Genomic DNA, 22401 nt, shown 5'->3' with positions numbered 1-22401 from the left:
CTAACAGCTTATTTAAAATACCATTACAAAGTAACAGAATTACTCTGAAATATCAGATTCTTTAATACTCAATAACTCTCAATATTCTTATATAGATTGAAATGAATTTGCTTCCTTGTCCTAATGACGCCAGTTAAAAACTTGCTACTGCTAGAACAATTGGATTACAAAGAAGACAATTTAACATAGAATTGATTAGATTGCCCAGGAAAGAATATTAAAATGGCTTTATGAAATAAACTAGGAGGAAAGCTACAACAGAGTACTATCTGTCCCATTGCTTTTATGATATGATTATTACAAATCAGCAGGCTCTAAGTATTTAGATGGCCCCTACAGGGAAAGAATAGAATAGAATAGAATAGAATAATGAAATAATAGAATAGAATGGAATGGAATGGAATAGACTAGACTAGACTAGACTAGAATAGACTAGAATAGAATAGAATAGAATAGAATAGAATAGAAGAATGAAAGAATAGAATAGAATAGAATAGAATAGAATAGAATAGAATAGAATACTTTATTGGCCAAGTGTGATTGGACAGCATAACCTCTCAGTATACATACAATCAAGCGATAAATAATTATCATAATCATAAAATACAATCGTCATAAATCATAAGATACAACACTCAGTGATAGTCATAGGTTACTAAATAAAAGCAATCAACATAAATCATAAGAGTCAAACAACAAAATTATAGTCATAACATGGTAAAGGAATAGGTAATAGGAAAGATAAGAAGGATAATAGTAATATAGCCCTACTACATGGTCTGATATTCCCAGCTCATCCCAGGTAGTGCTGGACCATATTCAGCTCTTGTGCTGTGATTTGCAAATTATTCATTTTAATAGGGAACCTTAGGAATACAAACTGGAAAATGTGCCTAGAAGACGCACAAATGAAATGTTAAAATACAGCCCTCCACTTATTTGACTTAGCTAAGGCACAACTCTCCTTAGTGTAGGGGATTATTATTCATTGATGTAAAGAAAAACAGGATATAAAGAGTAAAAGCCATAATTTATAGGTAAATTGTATCTTTTAATTGCCTTTGATCTCTCAAAAACTTGTAGAAGAATGGCAGGATTGCTCCAAATTAGGTGTCCAGTAGCACCTTTTGGACTAGCAAATACTATTAAACTGAAAATGGTGCATTGTGTATACTCATTAAGAAGACTTGAAAAAAATGGGCAAGCAGCCTCTGTTGTGACAAGAAATTAAACATAACCTATTACTCCTTTTAAAAAAAACAACTCTTGCATCTGCATAATTAATCTGTCTTCCACTCCCCCCCCCCACATCTTTCCAGTGTAAATCCCACATCAGTTTAGCCACTCCATGCATCTGCAGCTCATGAACACTTTCATTTAAGAAAAGTGTGTTACTTGAAAAGGTGCTGCTGGATTCCTGATCTTTGATTACTTGAAAACTCCCCAGAATGTCTCAAGAATGCTTTCAGCACTCCAGAGTCCTAGGGCAGTATTTTACCTGGGGCAAACCAAAGACCATTTTCTGATCCTTATTTTAATGGACAGATTAAAATTTATTTTCCATAACAGAGAACCTAATAAAAAAATGGGAAAAATTTCTACCAAAATTTCTACACTTTCGCTTTCTAAATCTTTCCACACCTTACCAGGTGTTTCCAGAATGAGGGAACTAAACCAACAACCCCCAGGCTGCCCCACAGTGAACCTGCTTCAGAAAAGTGTAAAGAGAGATTTATTTGGCTTGTGGGTGTGTGAACTATTTGGGGAGGAAAGGGGTCATCTAGAGGTTGTGTTGATAGAAGAAAGTCAATCTTTTTCCAGGAGATGTGCTCTTCCTTAGCAGTTAAAAGAAGCCAGGAAACATTTTCATTCCCAAGTCTTACAATTCAGTGGTAGAGGGGATGCTGAGAAATTTGATTTATCCATGATGGCCAATGGAATCTGGATTGGCAAGATAGTGGGTGGATTTAAGTGTCACTCTAAACCATAATTTATCTGTGTTTAGTAGACTGCATTTGGCCAGATTTGCAAAAAACAAAACAAAAAACAAAACAAAACAAAAAAAACCACCAGAAAATATACTGGCTGTATTTCCACAACCCATTTTCCCTTACTTAACTTAAAAGTGGTTTACCCAACCCAGTTTTCTCAATTTGCATGTTATAGTGACCTGTAACATTTTCACACAGCAAGCCAAGCATATGTAGGCAAAGCTGATTCACATTTAATGTATTCTGTGAACACAGATATGAATCGGTTTGCGAGTGCCTGTCCTGTTATTGTATCCCTTTATCATGAGTTGCTAAACATTAAAAATGTCAGCAACAGAATTTTAGACTACACAGTTTAACCACAACATTTATTAGGGAATAAAATGGTGTTATGTATGCATGCTGATTTGCTGAAGTTTGTGATTTTGCAAACCAGATGGACTATACCAACACTTACTCGCAAGATATTATAAGTAAGAAAGCATAGTTAATCAGTATGGTCTATTATGTTAACCTACTACCAAGACTTGTAATTTGTGCTTTCTCATTTACTGATCTTGAAATGTGAATGTAGCCCGTTGTGAAAAATATTCTCCCTTTTCTATTCCTACACTTGGAAATGACCAGATGCTTTCCCACCATTGCCTTATATGAGGAAATTTATGGCTTCTAGAAGACTTCTAGAAATCCCTAAGCCAGCAGATAATAATGAGAAATGCCAGGGCTCCTTGTTCAGCAACATGTTACGTGTGCCTATGCGTGAATGACAGGCTCCCCACTTCTACTTCAGTTCTTTGATTTGCAATAAAGTGCAGAGAATAGTCTGAGAAACATCATTTACACCCTCAGTTTACTCAAGGGTTAATGCATGATATATAGTATACCTTCCCACCTGGACCTATTCATTTCCCTTTCGCATTTACTCAAGGGACACTTAACCTGCCACTACCTTTGCTTATGGTGCAACCAGACAAAAGAAGAGGGGGGGGGGAACTTTCCTTCCTTTGGATCTGGGTGTTCAGGAGCTACTACCCATCCATAAACAGAGGGCCTTGATTTACCACTGAAGCGCCATTTATTTTGGTTTACTCAGCTGGAGGGGAATAAAGGTCCTTATCTTGATACAGCCCCAGCTGGGCCCTAAAGGCATCTTTCTGCCAGCAAACAAGGCCTGCCAGGCAAAACCTCTCTCCCAGGGGTCAGAGGGGCATTCCCTGTGTCCGTGGGACCAAGGGGAGTTGAAAGAGCCATTAAAGTAAAGCTGTGTCCATCCTACTTTCTTCAGATATTTTGGAGTTCCAATTCCTGGGTGACTGGCTATTTAGGAAATGTAGGCCCTGACACATCATTTCATTTCTATTCCTATGGTGTGTGTGTGTGTGTGCGTATGAGGGGGCTATGTAAGCTTTCTGAATGCACAGGCTTTGGGGATCTGAGTTTTATCTGACAAATCTTCCAGAAGAATTCCAAGATCTACACATATTTCAAATTATGGAAGTACTTGAGATCAACATCGGATCCCTGCAACCACATAGTATTTTTGGCAGCATTACAGGACTGATTTGGGAACATGAGGCCCATCCATCTCACACACCAACTGCATATTGGAAGCCCATAAATTGGAAATCAACGTTTCTGTCCCCTCCTACAGCTGCTAGTTCAAGGACTATGCAGGAGACACTACCTCTATACTTGGAGATGTCACAGCTATCAGTGTACTTGTCTTTTCGGAAGCTATGTATTCCTCTTCTGAAATCATCTAATCATGTTCTTCACTCAGGATATTTAAAAACCTATACGTTCTATTGCCTGAAAAAAGTCTGAAAACCACTGCTGTATTCCATTACAAATGGTTAAGCAAAGAGGCAGCTATCTTGATACATACCTTTTATCTACATTTATAAGCAGTTGTGAGTTTCTACAAAACACAAGCCCACAAAACAATTATACTGAAGTAGGGTGCAATGAACAACTTCATCAATCTCTTCAGGAAAAAAAAAATAAAACTAACCAAGAACCCTGTTAATACTTACATGAGACCAATTTGGCCAACTGCCTTAGAATTTCCTGATGTAACTGGCAGAAGGAATGCCCTTGAAAGACAATTGTCAGATAAAATAAGCCTCAGAACTGTATCTTGAGACTTAGGCAAGGCCTCAGATACATAAAATTTATCTTGTGGAGTTTAGGAATTGCAAAATTCGGCTACTATAACCCAACTTTGGGCACTTGAAGATGTATAGAGTTTAACTCCCAGAATGCTGCAGTATGCAAGTTGGCTGGAAAACTCTGGGAGTTGAAGGCCACTTATCTTCAAGTGGCCAAGATTGGGAAGCACTGCTATAATCTTGTAATAAAAGTGGTATTAGTCTGCATGACTGGCTTTCTAGCTGGGTATAACCTGAAGAACTGACAGTGCTTTGAATGTGAATGAAAGAACAAAATTGGTGGCATTTCCCACCATTCGAGGATGCTTAACAATTTCCATGCTGTTTTTGATACTGATCTCTTTGATTAAATGACCCAGGCTAAATTTAGATAGCGATGAGGCCGGAAGTTATAATTTTTCTACATTACTTCCAGAGATTTTTTTTTTTTGATTTAGGAGAATTGGCAAACAAATGGAACACCAGAAGTAATATTTTTTTGCTAAAAAGTTGACATTTGAGTCAAAATAGGAAGGAAGAAAAAGAATTGTAAAAAAGACTGTGATGAAGAATGACATGAACTGGAGAGGGGAGAATTACTAGTATAAATAAGTTATGTTAGTGTTGAATCAGTAATATAAAATTATGTATTATTTTTATTAAAGCATGACATTCCCATTTACTGTTTGTACAAGATACATCTTTAAATCACACAGAATGGTAATTTAGCAAAACAGTGGGGAATTTAAGTTTCTGCATTACAAACAAGATAAAAAGAGCAAGATAAAAATTTACAAAAAGAATAAAATGGGATAAGAAATATGAAATTAACTTGGCCATGTTTACTATAATGTATAAATCCCATTCAATGCTCTATGTGTACTTTAAAAGAGGTTCACAGAAAATATCAAGGTATGTTTGAAATAAAATTTATTTTTTTGCTCAAAATCTCCCAATGTTCATTGGTGATTTTGTTTTGTCTTTTAATAAAATCCCTGATTATTTAAAAAGCATTTATATGTGCATATATTGCTAAATATATGCATATAAATCTGAATATAAAAGAATCTACGTAAATCTATATAAAACAATGACATCTGTATAGCCTATGCCACCACATTCCCCAAATATTTTCTTTTTTTTTTCCCATAAAGAAATCTCTATAATATTCTTGATATTATAATTTCAATTTTGATTCTTTTGCTTTCAGTGTTTTAGTTACTAGATCAATTTTCTCTCTCAGTAAAGCACCCTCTTTAACATCTGTGTGAGCTTGAATATTTTTCATCAAGAAATGGGTAAGAAAAAGCTTCAAGCCTTCATGTAGCATCCCCAGCTTGGGATTGTCAGACAACCTAGAAAATAAGAAAACTGTGGTTTAAACAATTTGCATTTTCTTTTAGACAATAATGTAACATCACAGTGGCTAAGGTACTGGGCTGGAAAGCAAGAGACCATGAGTTCAAGTCCTGCCTTAGCCATGAAAGCCAGCTGGGTGACTTTGGGCCAGGCGTTCTCTTTCAGCCCAACCCACTTCTACAGACTTGTTATTGTGAGAAAAACAGGAGGAGGAAGATGTGTTGGATATGTTCTCTGCCTTGAGTTATTTGTAAAAATAATAAAGGTGGGATACATATAAATAAAATATACAATAATAAAAAGCAATACAGGCAGTCCTCGACTTATAACAGTTCAATTAGTGACTGGTCAAAGTTAAAATGGCACTGAAAAAAATGATTTATGACTGTTTTTCACACTTATGACTGTTCTAGCTTCCCTGAGGACATATGATCAAAATTCGGCAACTTGGCTACTGGGTGTGACGGACACTGTGTCCCAGGGTCATGTGATCCCCTTTTGTGACCTTCTGACAAGCAAAGGAAATGGGGGAAGCCAGATTCACTTAACAACTGCAGTAATTCACTTAACAACTGAAGCAAGAAAGGTCATAAAATGGGGTAAAATTCACTTAACAAAAGAAATTTTGGGCTCAATTGTGGTTGTAAATCGAAGACTACTTGTATTAGATGAACAAGATTTACACAGGTAGTCCTTGACTTATGACAGCTGGGACCAGAATTTCCGGTGCTAAGCAAGGAGGTTGTTAAATGAGTTGTGCCCAATTTTACTTTTTGTGCGACAATTGTTAAGTGAGTCTTGAAGCCAATCCAGCTTCCCCCTTTGACTCTGTTAGTTGAAAGCCTGCTGGGAAATGGCAAAATCACGTGACCCTGGGATGCTTCAAGCTTCGTAAATACATGTTGGTTGCCAAACGCCTGAATATGGATCAAGTGTTTATAGAGATGCCGTAGTGGTTTTAATTGTGAAGACCGGTCATAAGGCTTTTTTTTTTTCCCCCAGTGCCAGAGTAGCTTTGCACAGTTGCTCAGCAAAAGAGTGTAAGTTGAAGGCTACCCATGTCACTCTTTTGCGGGTTAAGCTACTAAACGCTTCCATGGGCTCAATGGAAGAACTGAGATGCTTTGAACTCTTGATACAAGGTGCAGGCAGAACTATTAATTAATTTAAAAGCAAGCTAACAAACAAATTCCCATTTCTAATTATAAAAATGGCTAGATTGCAGGGGTAGGTAACTTTGGCTCTTTTATGACTAATGGACTTCAACTCCCAGAATTCCTGAGCCAACCAGAATTGCTGGCTCAGGAATTCTGGGAGTTGAAGTCCATGAGTCATAAAAGAGCCAAGGTTGCCTACCCCTGGGCTAGAGAATTCGTACTTGGAATACTTGAAAAGACTTACTTTTCAAATATATAGTTGAGATCTTCTTGTTCCGTTTTTAGGAATAATGCAGATAACACCTGGCGCAGAAAGTGAACTTTTGGCTTATCTAAGTCACTGAATTCAATCACCTAATTGAACAGAAAGGGAAGATCAGATCAAAGCAAATCCTCTCATTAGGTCTGTCTGTTTTTCGGAAATGATCTGGATGATGGCTTTGCGTGAAGACAAGGCCTCTCTACTAGTTACTAGATCAGCCAGATTCTTCCCAGGCTCAGCAGAGAAGGTGCTGTGCTTGCATGAGGTCCTACTGTCAATTTATCAAACTGTTTTCAAAATACTATCACTTAGTGTGATATACTGTACATCTGATGTACATTAACGAAAAAGAAAAGTCAGCAGTATTTCCCTAAGCTGGCTTCAATTGCTTGAACGTATCGCAAGAGTTTAATGTGTAATCATAACTCCATCATAAAAAAACTGACTCACACATAACTTCCAAGAATGTGATAGAATTTTCATTAACTAATGAACAGCCATTTACGTAAACCTTAAAGTTATTACACTCCATTAGTCAGTGCAGGTAATCCTTGACTTACAACCACAATTGTTGAGAGAAGCAGTCTTTAAGGGAGATGTCATCTGGGCTGGCTTTGCTCATTGACCACAATCCTGATACTCCCCACTGCATTTCTTAAATGGTCTCACAATTTATTTATTTATAAAATTTATACACAACCCATTTTATCTCAAGGTAATTCTGGGTGGCTTTCAATCACAAAAAATAAAAAATAAACTAAAAACATAAATACGTTAATATCAAATCTAAACACTACGACTCAATTAAAAGATGGGGAGGACAGGAGCAGGATGGGAAGGGAGATGGGATCTGTTGTTAATCGATCAACCAGTTCTACTGTAATAACAATGGAGTTGGAAGGGACCTTGGGGGTCTTCTAGTCCAATCCTCTGCTCAGGCAGGAAACCCTATACCAGGGGTAGGCAACCTTGGCTCTCTTATGACTCGTGAACTTCAACTCCCAGAATTCCTGAGCCAGCCATGCTGAAGGGAAAGAGAGAGTTTCCAAGCTGAGCCATGTTGGCTCAGGAATTCTGGGAGTTGAAGTCCACAAAGAGCCAAGATGGCCTACCCCAGCCTATACCATTTCAGACAAGTGGATGTCCAACCTCTTCTTAAAAATCTCCAGTGTTGGAGCAGTCACAGCTTTTGGAGGCAGGTTGTGAGGCTCCTCCACTGGAGCACCAAGCTTACCAGCAGGGAGAGCGCTTTAGGCTCTTGCGGAAGGTCATCTCTTGTGGTTTTTACTGCCAGCTGGAATAACCAGATTGTTAATGGAAAGACTCCCACGTAAGGAGCAGGAGGGTGCTTAGTAGAGAGGGGGAGACCGTAGGAGGCCTGGCACAAGCCCCAGATGTCTCTCTGCTCAGGGGCTGAAAACCTTTCCTGACAAAATCCAAGCAGGACTGGCCTGTGGCATGTGCCAGGCCTCTTAGGGCCTTGCCCAGGGACTAGGGCACCTGGCACGCCTTATCTTACCACTACCTCTCTGCTCTGCTCCTTTTTTTCAAATCCAGGCATGTTAATCTTTTGCATGCGTGATTGTGTAGAAGTGAGGGAATTTGGTAGAATAAGTTTGAAAAGGAATCTGGAATAGTGCTTTACAGGTCACAAAGCTCCCTTTTTGAGTTTATTGTGACCTTGAACGGTCATTAAGTGACCGGTCATAAATTAAGGACTACAATGCGGAATGGAAACTAGCACAAAAAAAAGTGCTGATATTTTTCCTTGGGATTTAACGAGTCATCTATTCTGCTTTGACAGGAGGAATTACAGAGAAAACCACACCTGCACTACGCATGAGCCTAAGAGCTGTAAACAATTTTAAAAATAATTTTATTTACCTTGAAGACTGTGAGAGAGAGTGATTTAGTCTTTAGCAGGTGAGTCACAAGATGAACTAAGTTGGAGAAAGCGGCAGTTGATAGGCTTCCTAAATTTCTGATTTTGTCCCAAATACAGAACTGGAATGTGACCTAATTCACAAAATAAAAGCAGGAAGCATTATGACAAAACAATATTTCACCATGTCCCCAAAGAGCACATCTAGAAGGATGTGTGGGACTGGAAGACCACCAAGGCCCCTTCCATCTCCGTTATTCTGTTATCTTTTATTTCACAGTTAAGCTAATATGATAAAAGTTGCCACTGAAGGCAATCTTTCATGAGGAGAGTCAAGTCCTTCCAGCCACTATAAGGCCCATGAGTGACCATTGCTTCTGAGTGCAGATCAAAGTGCTGATGATCATAGATAAAACCCTCTATGCACAGGGCTTGGATTTATGCAGGACTATCTCTTCCCCAATTCTTCATGCCTGTGCAATAATATCTCACAGGTTTTGTGTGCTTCAAGTCCCGTCAATTAAAGAATGCCACTTTATGGGACTCAGCAGGCATGCCCCACGAAACAGTATCCCTCCTGAGGCTTCCATAGCCCCGATCCTGTTAGCTTTCAGGAGCTTAAGACCTCAGCTGCCTCTGATTTAGATTTATTTGTAGTCCTGTCATGCACTAGCAATGGTTTAATACTGTAGATCTAATTTGGTCCTCCAAACAGGGGTTTTTAGATGATTTAAAGATGGTGTCAATTATCTGCAGGCTACCTAAAATCACCAATAAGTGTCTAGCTCTAAAAACCAAATAAATAAAACAAATGAATCACAGTATGGGAGAGATCTCTTCCATTCCCAAGCACTTGCCAGAACCACCTACTAAAAACAGGAGACAGCTGTTTATTTTTGAATAGAAAGGATTCAACAGCATCAAGGGGAAGAAATTGGCTTTGTAGCTCTCCCTAATCTCAGATTATACTCTATTTTTCAGAAGGCTGAAACAGAGGCGAGAACACAAACTACCTTTCCTTCCTTTATAACAGTGGTGGCGAACCTATGGCATGTGTGCCAATTGCTTCCAGAAATTCATGATCTAAAATAAATATTCTATTCTCAGAATGTCAACTACTGTATAACTGGCTAAAAAATAAAACATGCTTTTCACTCACCTGAAATCGCCTTTCGTATTCACAGAACTTGGCAGATAAATATGCGTAGAAGGGATTGTAAGTCTTCTCTTGCAGGCAACAGTCTATGAGGATATGGACTATCTCTCTCTCCTGTTGATCTTTAAGCTTAAGCCTAATGCATAAATTGTCACAATAAAAATCTTGTTTGCTGAACTTACATAGAAATATTCTAAACATAGTTTTGCCAGCCTAAGAATATTATAATTTGTCCCTTCTAGAACAGTTTAGATCAATCTAGTATAGTGTTGATCAAACCTGGCAACTTTTTGCAGCCCAGAATTCTTTAATTAATATATAGAGAATTCTGGGAACTGAAATCCATGCCTTTTAAAGTTGAAGTCCACACACCTTAAAGTTGCCTAGTTTGAAAAACCCCAACTTATCTATGAGATATTTCTATTTTATTCTTCTCCATCTGGGTAATTTTTGATGTGTTGGATTTCATCTTCCACCAGGAATTCCTCTAATTGAGGAAGATTTTTGTATATATGCTTAAAAAATGCATTGCTGAAGGTTGGCTAGAAGTGGGTTCAAAGTTCATAATAACTGAAGTAAGAATGCAAGGGTTATAGGAAAGAGTCTAGTTTGCATTTATATTTAAATACTCTGGCAATCAAAAGAACTCAAGAAAAAGCTCCCTTTAATTTCCAGATTAATAATAATCACTCTGACACCCGAAAAAAGAAGTTACTAGTGGCAGTTATCAAAGAGAAACTATCTTCCAAGTTTTTCTAATTCCTAATTGAGGGTGTTGGGAATCTCAATCCAACTAATTATATAAATATAATCAGCATTAATGAGACCTCACTGGCTGTCTCAGCAGAAAGTCTGGCAAGAGTGAATCATATTTCTTCTCACAGAGCTGGATCACAAAAGAAAATCAGGAACAATTGGCAGAAAAAAGTCTTAACTTGGGCAGTACCTGTTCTGTCCAAAGAAGCCTGATTTAGCCTTCCTGTCAAAGGCTTGGCAGTAATAAAATAAATTAAAATGAAAAACTCTTAATACTACAATGCAAGAGTGTAAAATGCACAAATACTTGCATCATTTTATTTTTTACTCTAGTTTTGAGATGAACTACCTAACTCTTTTGTTAGGACATAAGTGCTCTATTTTGTTCCAAGCTATGTTTCAGTTAGATCAACTAAGTAAAATTTGCAATTTAGACAAATAATGCCATAGAAAATTCCCTGGGAGAGTATCAGCCCCAAAAATAAAAAAAATAAAAAAAAAGTGCAATTAACTTCTAAAGATGCTGAAAATATATATAACTAGGTGTATAATCATGTCAAAAATCTCAATTCTCAATATATAAATATATATGCAATTAGTATTTTGTGTCTTTTACTACTAAACAAATTACCAAAGCTATTTGGTTAGTGGCTTAATTTATCTGTAGCTGAAGACTCAATTTCTTTATTCAGCAGAAACTTCACAGTTCTTACATAATAACACATTTAATAATGCTTTGCCTCTTAATCTATGGATCCCCTAGATATATTTGTGTATATTTCTTAACCATAAGCAAGTCCTCACATATGTAGTATATAAATATCAAAACTGGCCTAGCTGATCCACAAAAAGAGGATTTAGCTTAGCAGTTCTTAGGAGAAAACTCAGATTTCAGTCTCGCCTAAGCCTATTGTTAGCAAGATTGCTCCTTGTCTCTTATTCTGTTTCTTTGTCTCAAGCAGAAGAAATCCTATTTTGTCTATTTTTTTGCAGCCGTTATGGGGGTAGACTTTGTTTGCATTCCTGAAAATATCTTCATCTGCCCTAATGAATACAGACTTACTTCAAAAGTTTTTCAAAGGCATCCCAAAAATCTTCACTTGTCATCAAGATACAAAATATATTTCTTCTGATATCAGTATTCATTCTCTGCTTACGAGCGAGTTTCAGAATCTTTGAGCTTACCTGAAGGGTTAAGAATGAAATATTATAGTAAATTATTAATATTTTAAAAAAATCATGCCTTCAATGCTTTAGGTAAATAAAGAGCAGAAGCAAAGTTAACAGAGAGTCTGATGTGTCATTAACTTCTCCCAAGCTATGTATTATATAGTAAAGTAGGTCTAGATAGGAGTTTTTGAAAAACAGCTCCAGGCATGTGCAAAATACTTTTCTGGGAATGAAATATTCTTCAGAATTGCAGAACATGCTAATTTTTCTCCAGCCCATGTTGATATAATCATTCTGGGGGTGAAATAGAATGTAGGTTTTGCATATCTGTAGTAAACACAAAAACTGGATTCATGCGTCATCTTAAATCATAATGTGATTTACTTGGTTGTCTTTGAGTTAGGTGTTGTCAACCAATCATGGCTAAGTCTTCTCTAGTATGCTGGTAATGGTGTTTCCAGTCAGATTGGTTGATTGTTTGATTTAGAAAATTTTTAGAAAATTTATATATAGCTGTCTAACTCACAGTGATTCCAGGCATTTTTCCGAAATATAATTATTTCAGATTATTGCTGACCATTGTGTGGGCACTGAATAAGTACAGCTGCTTGCTGTTTAGCATTTGGATTTGGAAGGAAAGCAAAAAGGGAGATTTTTTAAAAAAAGAATTAAAAATAGGAAGATCCTGCTCATTCTTCCAACAATGTAAGAATACAATATTTTGTACTTCAATTACCGCTAAACACAATTTGGAACAAATCAATTTCCAAGCAACTCTACCACCATCATATTCATTCATGTTAATAAAAAAAAAACTTACCAGAAGAAAGCATACTGAATTGAGAAACTATTTAAATCTTACTGCTAGAAAAATATTAGGGTACCATTACCTTTCCCACAGGCAATATTTGTTCAGTTTTGCTGCTAGTGCTGTCAATCATTGGAGCGCCACTCCAAGAGGACCCAACAATCCACCAGCGACCGACCTGATCAGCTGTGAGGAGAGATTCCAGTGACACACGAAGCTGAGATTCTTTTCCGGAATTACTACTGTGTGTCTGAAGGGGGAAAAAAATGTTTACACCAACCCTTTTCTTTTTTTGAAAAGATATTTATATTGAAAGACTGGTCAGTATGATTACTGTTCATCTTTCCTATATTCAAATATAACCAAAAATCCAAGAGTATGTTTTATTTGACAACGGGCTGTTTTTAAATGTAACAAACCTATCAGTCAATTTTTCTCCTGCAAACTTAAATTTTGCTACAGTTTTATATTAATAGGTTCAAAATCTACATAATATTAACAGTTCGTATTATTATGAGAATACAGATTTTTAAAAAGGAACAAATATTTTCTCTACTTTACCAGTGTTCTTAGCAGTTTTCGTAATTTTTCAACTGGTTCTGGGTCATAACCAGGAATTTTCCTCATGTCATTATTTTTTAGTGCCAGCATAATCTCCAACATAAAGCAAACCTTTGAAAAATATAACAGGACTGCATTATTATTCCAAATACATTTTTTTTCCAATAGAGACATGAAAAAGAGACTGCAGCTAAGCCACTATTTTATACTGAACTCCATAACTCATATTAAATCTTTCCCAACAAAATAAAACATTTCACTGAGTTTCTTCTCCAGCCATTATTATTTTATTAATTTTAAAAAGTACTGTTTAGTAGGGGGATGTTCAAATCTGTCAAAAATATAGCACCCCTGAGCTGAGTTTAGTTCCTGATGACTGCATGGAAGTTATATTTTACAGTGTTTGGATGGATGTTTTTATTACTCATAACATGCCTAAGCTTAGCCTTGTTTTTATACAGTATAATCACTAAGAATTATTACTTTTAAGTAAGTTGATGTCTTTTCGATGCAGTCTTCAACTAAAAAAGGCTAACAAAACTGATCCATCTTAACAAATCTGTTGGGGAAAGACTGAAATAATGAAAATGTTGTCTTTGAAAAGCTAGGTATTTATAATGAGATGCTTATGATATTTTACACTTCCACCCATCTCATATAAATAAGTCATCCATGCCTCATCATTTGTACTACTAAAAAGAGAAATATGATCTCTTTGATTTTTGTCTACTCTCTTAACAAAATCTTTTTGTCTACTCTCTTGAAGAACACTTCATCTTGCTACTGGTCTCCCAACACACCTGGATAACAAAGAGATACAGTTTTAATATTTAATCAAAGATAGGAAATAAACCCCTTCATATGGGGGTTACTAGTAAGTACAAACTACATTTTTCCAATATAAATGCATTTAAGCTCCTGCCAAATTCTCCTCCTAATAAGAATGCTTTAAAACAATATTTCTTAACCTTGGCAAATTTAAAATATGTGGATGTCAACTTACAGAATTCCCAGCCAGCAAGTTGGCGGGGAATTCTGGGAATTGAAGTCCACATAATTTAAAGCTGCTAAGGCTGAGAAATACTGCTCTAAAAACTATTTTTTAAAACATGCATTCATACCCTTGACTGGTCCTGGAACTGTTTTTCCATTGCATTTGCTTTTTTCTGGGCCTCAGTGATAAGTTCCTTTAGTGCTAGGGCATCATCCTTCCTCAGGGAAAAGCCCACATTCTTCAGCAGCAGCAGGATCAGTTCAATATCCTTTCCAGAAAAAGTGCTAACAAGCTTTTTTAAGATGTCAAAGATCAGCAGTGAATGCACTACATAAAAATTATACAAATTAGCAATTAAAATCAGCAAGTTCTCGCACTCTTTCCCTTCGGCTTTGCTTTTGTAGACATCATCAAATTTCCTCATCACAGTTTCCAAAAAATTAGCACCGACCTGGAATAGATTTACATACATGGAAATATAAAAAAAGACTGATAAGCATTGACTGGTTAAGTATTTATTTCAAAAAGAAAACCTAAAAATATACATAACTAGTGTTGTGACCCTAAGTTGCTAACTAGCTAAACAGAAATGGCATTAGCATCGGCTTTGTAAAATTTATTAAAATTATAGTGCTAATTAGCAATATATATTAATAAAGGGAAATATTTGTAGCTCAGGGTTGAAATGAAGGGGTCCTTGGTGCTCTCTGAACTTAGTTGTTTTCTTGCAGATGTTTCATTACTCAAATTAGGTAACATCATCAGAGCAGCAATCTACTCGATTCAAATTTGTAGGATTTCCATAGATACGTTATTAAGCATTGTATAATACTATCATTGCATATGTTTTTTAACTTGAAATGCCTCACAGGAAAATATTGATGAGCTCAGGAAAGTGGGTGTACAACAGAAAAGAGGCAGGTCATTTTTTAAAATCAAGCCACAAGTATGGAAATCTGCCATAATTATGGTCACTAAATGAGAACTATCTCTATTTAATACAATTTTATTCTTATTTGCCTCTCCACTTGTCTTTAAAATAATCCTGTGAAGTAAACTGATTGCAGGATCCCCACTCAACATTTTCGGCTTTGTAACGTATCAGTTCTGTCAGCAGCAATATATTTACTTATTACTGCTGTAAGTTTCCGTAAGAGTGCTCGACACTTAAGGTAAAAGAAGGGGTTTCAATTTACAAAAGAAGAGAAATATATAAAATTAACCTTTCTTCTTCTCTTACCATATACCTTCCACTGGGACTGTTAAAAATTTAGTCAAATGGTGGAATATTGTTTTGTTAGTCTAGCTTCTTTCCAAGCATCTTTAATATTGAGAATAGAATAGAATAGGAATAGAAGAGAGGCTGGGAGGGACCTTGGAGTATAAATCAGTGTCAAAGCAGTTTTAGGGAGTAAATTATTGTTAACATAATTTAATAAATGAATTACATAAATGGGAAAAAGTGACTTTTCTATCAATATGAAAATATTCCTCTTTTCATCTTAACATTTGATGCTTAAATAACTATTCCTTGTAAACGTTTTCTTGTATATTCTGCCACTCTACTAAGCAGTATTCAAATCAGTCATATTTCAATGAGACCTTAATGGTACCAGGTACAAGATATTGTGAAATCACCAGAACATAATTAGTGCCTAATAATGGGGTTTTATAGGTAGTCCTCCACTTACAACCATTCGTTTAGAGTCACTTCAAAGTTACAACAGCACTGAAATAAGTGACTTATGACCATTTTTTACATTTACAAATGTAGCAGCATCCCCAAGGTCACATAATTAAAATTCAGACGCTTGGCAACTGAATCCTATTTATGACTGTTGCACTGTCGTGAGGTCATGTGTTCACTTTTGGTGACTTTTTGATAAGCAAAGTGAATGGAGAAGGCAGATTCACTTAACAACCTGTTACTAGCTTAACAACTGCAGTGATTCATTAACAACTATGGCAAGAAAAGTCCTAAAATGGAGCAAAACTTGCTTAAAAATTGTCTTGCTTAGTAACATAAATTTTGGGCTCAATTATGGTAGTAAGTCAAGGAGTAGATTCCCAATTTGTGTATGACAAATTAAAGAACTGTGAAGAAAAGTTACCTCGATTCCCACATTCTGATGAAGAACACTAACCAAAAGAACATGCTCCAACAGGAGCCTGGAAGGCATTGCTGATTCCAGAACACAAGCAGAGATAACAGTATCTGTTAATGTTTCATTCATATCTTTTCTGCTGTTCGTCATATACAGTTCTTCCAACTGCCCACTGATGGAGGCTAGATTTGGTTCACTCAACCTAGTGGGAGGAAAAGAGTAAAATTAAAATCTATACATTCATGTTACCATTAGCCAGTCTTACTATATACTTCCATTCCAAATACATGCCCATGGGTGTTTAAAGCATCATATTTTGATATATTTTTTTTTATTTTCCTTATTTTAATGTGTAAATATGCATTCCATCTAAATTTGGTCTTAGACATTTTTTATGTGTTTATATTTAGTCCAAAAATAAAAGAAAATCTCCTTGATATTCATTGCTTCCTGTTGCATGGCATCTTTCTGTATTCAGCCTAATACAGGCTTTTTAGCACACATTGTTTACAAATACATGATATTCTGTGTGAAATGTTTACCGTAAAAATGAAATAGGTAGTGCTTTGATTACAATCATTCATTTAATGATGGTGCTGAAAAAAATCCTCACACTTGGAATTGTCACAACTCCATTGTGGTCATGTGATCCCAATTTGGGCCCTTGGCAACTGGCTTACATTTATAACTAGTTACAATGTCCTATGGTCATGTGATTTGTTGCAATTTGCAACTGGTTTTTTTACTAGGTGTTAAGTGAATCTGGTTTTCCCCATTGACTTTGCTTGTCAGGAAGTTGCAAAAGGTGATCACATGACCCAGGACACTGCAACTATCGTAAATCTGAGTCAGTTGCCAAGCATCTGAATTCTGATCATGTCACCACAGGGATGCTGCAACGGTTGTAAGTATGAAAAACAGTCATAAGTCCTTTTTTGGTGTCATTGTAATTTCAAATGGTCACTAAACAAACTGTTGTAAGTCAACAATACTTGCACCTGTACTTGAAGGATTTAGACAAATAGATCCATATTCATAAAAAAGTAGTGTAGATGATCAAGTTTGAAACCAAGTCTTATCAAGAAAGATTAAAGAACCTGAGAAAGTTTTGCTTGTAGAAAGAAAACAGGTTAGGCTGCCATTTCCCAACTAATATAGAAGGCATTCAAGAGATTAATTTTAAAGGGAGATTCTGGTTGAAGATTAGGAAAAAAATATTTTAACTGTAAGAGCAACTTGAAAGAGAAGCAATTACCTAGAAAGGTGGAGAGCTGGATGTATTAAAGCAAAGGGTATTTATTGGGATTTATTTTGGATTTTTGTCCTGACTAGGAAATTGGATTCTATGGGCCCTTCCAACTCTATGGTTCTAAGCCAGCTCTGATAAGCTATTCAAAGAGTGAAAACAAATCAGTTATGCAAATGAGGCGAGGTCTCCATGCTTTCATGGAGTATGAAAATTAGCACAATTTCAGTATTACCTATTAATCAGACCTTTCACTGTTTTTTTTAGTCTTTCTAATTCTTCTTTCTTGTTGGAATCTATTGTTTCTTCGGGAATTCGCATCTGAGGAGGAACATACTTTCCAGCATCTTGGTTAGAATTCTATATAAAAAAAGGCAAACTTGTTTTATTAAACAAATTAATGATTACCAATGAAAATACATCTATCTTTTGTATATTATCAGCAATGAGAATGTTAGTGCACAAATCTTTTAGATAACCACTCTTATGCAATAATAACACTCCTGAACCTCAAACTAACAAAGGCAGTGACGAGAAATGTACACCTCACAATGTGTGTTCCTAAAAGATAGTTCGGCCACTGACTCAAATTGGGCTCATCCATTTTACACAGAGTTGATTACTTTATTATTGATTCCACCTTTTAAAAAATATATACCTCAAGGCACAATGGTGCGATTCAGCTGGTTTGCACCACTGAGACAGAACCGGTAGCTAACTTTTTGTTGCCTAGGCCCAGAATGGACTTGCGGAAGCAGCATCCACACAGAGAACTGGTTGTTCACATATTTGAATCCCACCACTATCAAAGCAGAAAAAGGACCTAATACTCCCATCTCATATTCTTCCTCACAACATCTCTGTAAGGTAAGTTGGGCTGAATGTGTGTGTCTGATCCAAAGCTGCTTTCATGTATGGACTAGAACCCCCAGCCACTAAATCACTGAACTAAACTGGTTCTCTACTTTGTCATTGGGGGGGGGGGCAGGAATCTTCAACAGCCATTATACCACTTCACCTCAGGCCTCCATGCTTGGCAATTCTGCTTTTCAGGCTTGGCAATATTAATATCTGTGGATTTCAATTCCAGGAATCCCCCAGCCTGTCCAGCAGCCTCTCGGCTGGCCTCCCCTTCTTTGCTTTCGCTTTCACTTCTTTCCTCCGGGCTGGAATCTCCGGAGCTTCCCATTTCACCCTCGCTGTCCTCTCCGGGGCTCAGCCGTTCTTCTTCTTCGGTCTCGCTTCCGTCTCCCTCTTCCACATCGCCATTCTCGTAGAGGTCCGAGAAAGCGGCCTCGGACTTCAGCGCGTCCAGCACGAAGTCCAGCCCGTCCCGGGCGAAGCTTTGCGGCAAGGATGCTGCCTCCTCCGCTGCTGCCTCCCCCTCCTGGTCGAGCCTTCGCCGCTTCTTGCCACGCTTGTGGAGCCCCAGTTGCCGCTCCAGGCGGCGGATCTCCCGCTCCTCCGCCTCGTTGGCTGCCAGCAGGGCTCTTTTGCGAGCCGCGGCCGAAGCGGAGGGAGCTGTCCGGGGCTGCTTGGCCGGCGGCTGGGCCTTCGCCCGCGGCTTCTTTTCTTTTTCTTTTTTTTCTTCTCCCACCGGTGGCGGCGGCGGCGGCGGCGGCGTCCTCTTTTTAACGGAGCCTGCCCGTGAGGGGAGCGGGCTCTCGGCTTCCCCGCTGACGATCGAAAGCCGCCGTCGCCGCCCGCGCTTCAACTTGCGCTTCTCTCTCCTCATTTCTCGACGATTCCTGCGGCCGTTCCAGGCCGGCTGCTGAAGGGACCCGGGGGAGCTGGCACCATCGCCTTCGGGCCCTCCCGCAGCCTCTACGAATTCCCTCACCGCCAGCTCCAGTTTGTGGAGCTTCCCGATCGGCAGCTGCTTCTTTTGCGGAGGCCGCCTTCTTCCGCCTTTCCTCCAGGCGGCTTGGCTGCCCTCAACCGCCGAAGAGGAACGGGCTTCCCGCTTCATGGCCCAGGCCGCGATCGCCTCGGTTACTTGTCACACGTCGCGGCTCATGGGCGCTGCCATCTTGGAAGTGCCCACGCGGGAGGCGGAGTTTGAGTCGCGTGAAAGAAGCCGCGGGCATAGCGCTCTCTGTTGGAACCCTGAAACGTTTGACCCGATACCCTCAATTTTGCGCTTTCTCAAGGAACGCTGGGAAATGTAGTTTAAAAGGCTTCAAGGGGACTGGACTGGACAGGTTCACAACCTGCTCATGGCATCCTTGTGAACCTTATGCAGCTTTGTGATTCCCTCCCCCTATTAGATAGAAACAACGGCTCTTTACCACCTGCTCTGTTTATGTATCTAAAATAACGTTTCTCAGCCTTGGGTGAACTTCACCACCCAGAATTCCCCAGCCAGCATGACTGACTGACTGACCAAAACTGTGTTGTATAAAGATTATGGAGCTGAAGTTCATATAGCTTAAAAATCTCCAAAGTTGAGAAACACTGGTCTAAACTACCGCATAAAAACTAGAAAAGTGTTATGTACCCCCCTTGGGGATGCATATGACCCTCTTAATCAAGAACCCCTGGATTACACTAATTCCTTAGGCAAAAGCTCCCAACAATCATTAGGAAGTGACTAGAAGTTTAGCCATGCAGGCTGCTAATCAGCCAAGCCTGTGAGCCACATAGGGTTCCTATAATATAAAAATTCAGACACCAAAGGAAAGCTTACCTTTTTATTAGCATTTGTTGTTGTTGTTAATTGCAAAGTCGTGTCCGACCCATCACGAACCCATGGACAACGTTCCTCCTGTCCTTCCTGTCCTCTAACATCTTCTGGAGTCCATTTAAGCTCACGCCTACTGCTTCAGTGACTCCATCCAGCCACCTCATTCTCTGTCGTCCCATTCTTCTATTGCCCTCAATCTTTCCCAGCATAAGGCTCTCCTCCAGTGAGTTCTTCCTTCTCATTAGGTGGCCAAAGTACTTGAGTTTCAACTTCAGGATCTGGCTGTTATGTGCTCCTGGCTACTTTCCTTCGTGACCAGAGGCAAGCTCGCCTGACCAATAACCAGCCAAGACACAGTGAAGGCCTTTTGTTTCGTTTATTGCAATAAGCGGGGAGAGAAGCTCAAAGCTTAGTTCTCTCCAAAGTTTTAATCCAAAATATCTCCTTCTTTTATTCATCCCTCTCACCGGCCACTACAGCCCTCCTCTTTCCCCATTGGCTGAGGTAGTATGAGGTTACACTCTTTCCGTCCGCCTATACACATTTCCTGATAACATACTAAATCATATTCACATATACAATAAGAATAAGAAAAAATTAGACATGGAAATGGTTATTTTAAACTCAGATATATTTATGTCCCTATTTTAAACAATAAGTTCTTTTTCTGTTCTCCATTCAACCTTCCTTTCTGGCTAGCCATTTCCTATAAAAAAAACTATCTATTTTATGACTTTCCTCTTCCTTTCTCAGACCCAGCTATTTTTACCTCTATGGTTATCTTACTTCCTTAATGTCTTCCTGACTCTCACCATCTGTATTTTTCTTACTCGTTTCCATTGTATTGTAGGTTTTAACTGACTGAAGATTTATCATATTAATGTATATTTATCATGGCCTTCTAAAGAGCAGTCGGGGTTGATCTCTTCTAGGACTGACTGGTTTGATTGCCTTGCGGTCCAGGGGACTCGCAGGAGTCTTCTCCAGCACCATAGTTCAAAGGCCTCAATTCCTTTGTGCTCAACCTTTCTTATGGTTCAACTTTTTTCTTGTTTTTTACATGTTGAAAGAAGCTTTTTTTGTTATTTTTAACTTTGGTCGCATGCCTTAGTTCATTATGAGCCTTAGCTTTCCTCACTTCATCTTTGCAGGCTCGGACTATTTGCTGATATTCTGACTTAGTTATGTGCCCCTCTTTTCACTTTCTATACTTGTCCTTTTTATCTTTCAATTTATCAGAGAGTTTTTTATGCAGCCATGCTGGTTTCTTTTGAGAGCTGTGATTTTTCCTCTTTGTTGGTATTATGCTAGACTGGGCTTTTATTATCTCACTTTTCAAAATTTCCCAAGCTTCTTGAGTTGTTTTCCCCTTGAGGATTCTCATCCATGGAATCCTTTCCAAGCCCTCTCTAAGTTTATTGAAATTAGCTCTCTTGAAGTCCAAGACTCTAGTTTGACTGTGTTCTATTGCTTGTGCTTCCATAATGTTGAATTCCAATATTGCATGATCACTTCCTCTCAAGGTTTCTGTGGCTTCAACACAGGAGAAGAACCTTTGAAATATTCTGTCAGGTGAGATCTGCCTCCATCCTCTTGGCCTTTTGGAAGGGTCTTAAAATCTGGCTCTGCCGGCTGGCCTGAAGCCCCAATTGGGGGCTCTACACTAGGGGTGGCTGATGGGGTAGCGAGAAAACCCTAACCTGATGCTGCCTGTCCTCTTGGTTTTTAGTTTCTATTTAATACTGAAAATACTTATTTTTGTTACCTATTTACCTTTTTATCATTTTGTAACTTGCCTAGAATCACTTCCATGAGATTAGTGGCATATAAATTTAATAGATAAGTAAATAATATGCAGAGCTATTGAAAAATTCCAGAGCTCAGTTCCTTGGTGATCAAGATGTCACATTAAGCCCCAATATTTTGCACTGCAAAAACTCAGTTCATGTGAACTGGGTTTATTGGGCATTGCATTCTCATGTGTTTGAGCTCTCGGGAGAGGTTGGGAGATTAACTAAGTTTTCTCGCTTCCTTGTTCTAATTTTGACCTCCAAGATAATGGCCTAAAGATGAAATGGAAACAGGATGATGTCTAGCCAGTTTTCAGTCATCACGCTGGTAACT

At 38.2% G+C, this 22401-nt stretch overlaps 1 protein-coding gene across 1 annotated transcript; it reads right to left on the bottom strand.

The window, feature by feature from the left end:
• Positions 1 to 4776: 4776 nt before the first annotated feature.
• Positions 4777 to 19664, bottom strand: NOM1 (nucleolar protein with MIF4G domain 1). The gene is made up of 11 exons (XM_039345672.1): positions 18613 to 19664; positions 17830 to 17954; positions 16355 to 16550; positions 14371 to 14694; positions 13250 to 13360; positions 12771 to 12938; positions 11774 to 11895; positions 9958 to 10090; positions 8801 to 8932; positions 6899 to 7008; positions 4777 to 5493 (listed from the first exon to the last, which is right to left on the bottom strand). Exons 1-11 carry the CDS (start codon positions 19561 to 19563, stop codon positions 5316 to 5318), a joined length of 2550 nt encoding a protein of 849 aa, XP_039201606.1. The 5' UTR covers positions 19564 to 19664; the 3' UTR covers positions 4777 to 5315.
• Between the last annotated feature and the right edge of the window lie 2737 nt (positions 19665 to 22401).

This window comes from Crotalus tigris, unplaced genomic scaffold (genome assembly GCF_016545835.1).
Source record: "Crotalus tigris isolate CLP2741 ecotype Arizona unplaced genomic scaffold, ASM1654583v1 scf7180000017969.2108049, whole genome shotgun sequence".
NCBI lineage: Eukaryota > Metazoa > Chordata > Lepidosauria > Squamata > Viperidae > Crotalus > Crotalus tigris.
The sequence above is the reverse complement of the archived record's forward strand: the minus strand, read 5'-3'. Positions and strand labels throughout refer to the sequence as shown.

What these genes read in the sequence shown, in the direction of transcription:
- NOM1 (XM_039345672.1), bottom strand. Translation starts at nt 19,563, where the DNA reads ATGAAGCGGGAAGCCCGTTCCTCTTCGGCGGTTGAGGGCAGCCAAGCC. An exon ending in AAATATTGCCTGTGGGAAAG is followed by an intron (nt 11,896 to 12,770) that starts GTAATGGTACCC and finishes TTAACCCTTCAG; the next exon opens with GTAAGCTCAAAGATTCTGAA. An exon ending in CTCAACTATATATTTGAAAA is followed by an intron (nt 5,494 to 6,898) that starts GTAAGTCTTTTC and finishes CTTATTTTCTAG; the next exon opens with GTTGTCTGACAATCCCAAGC.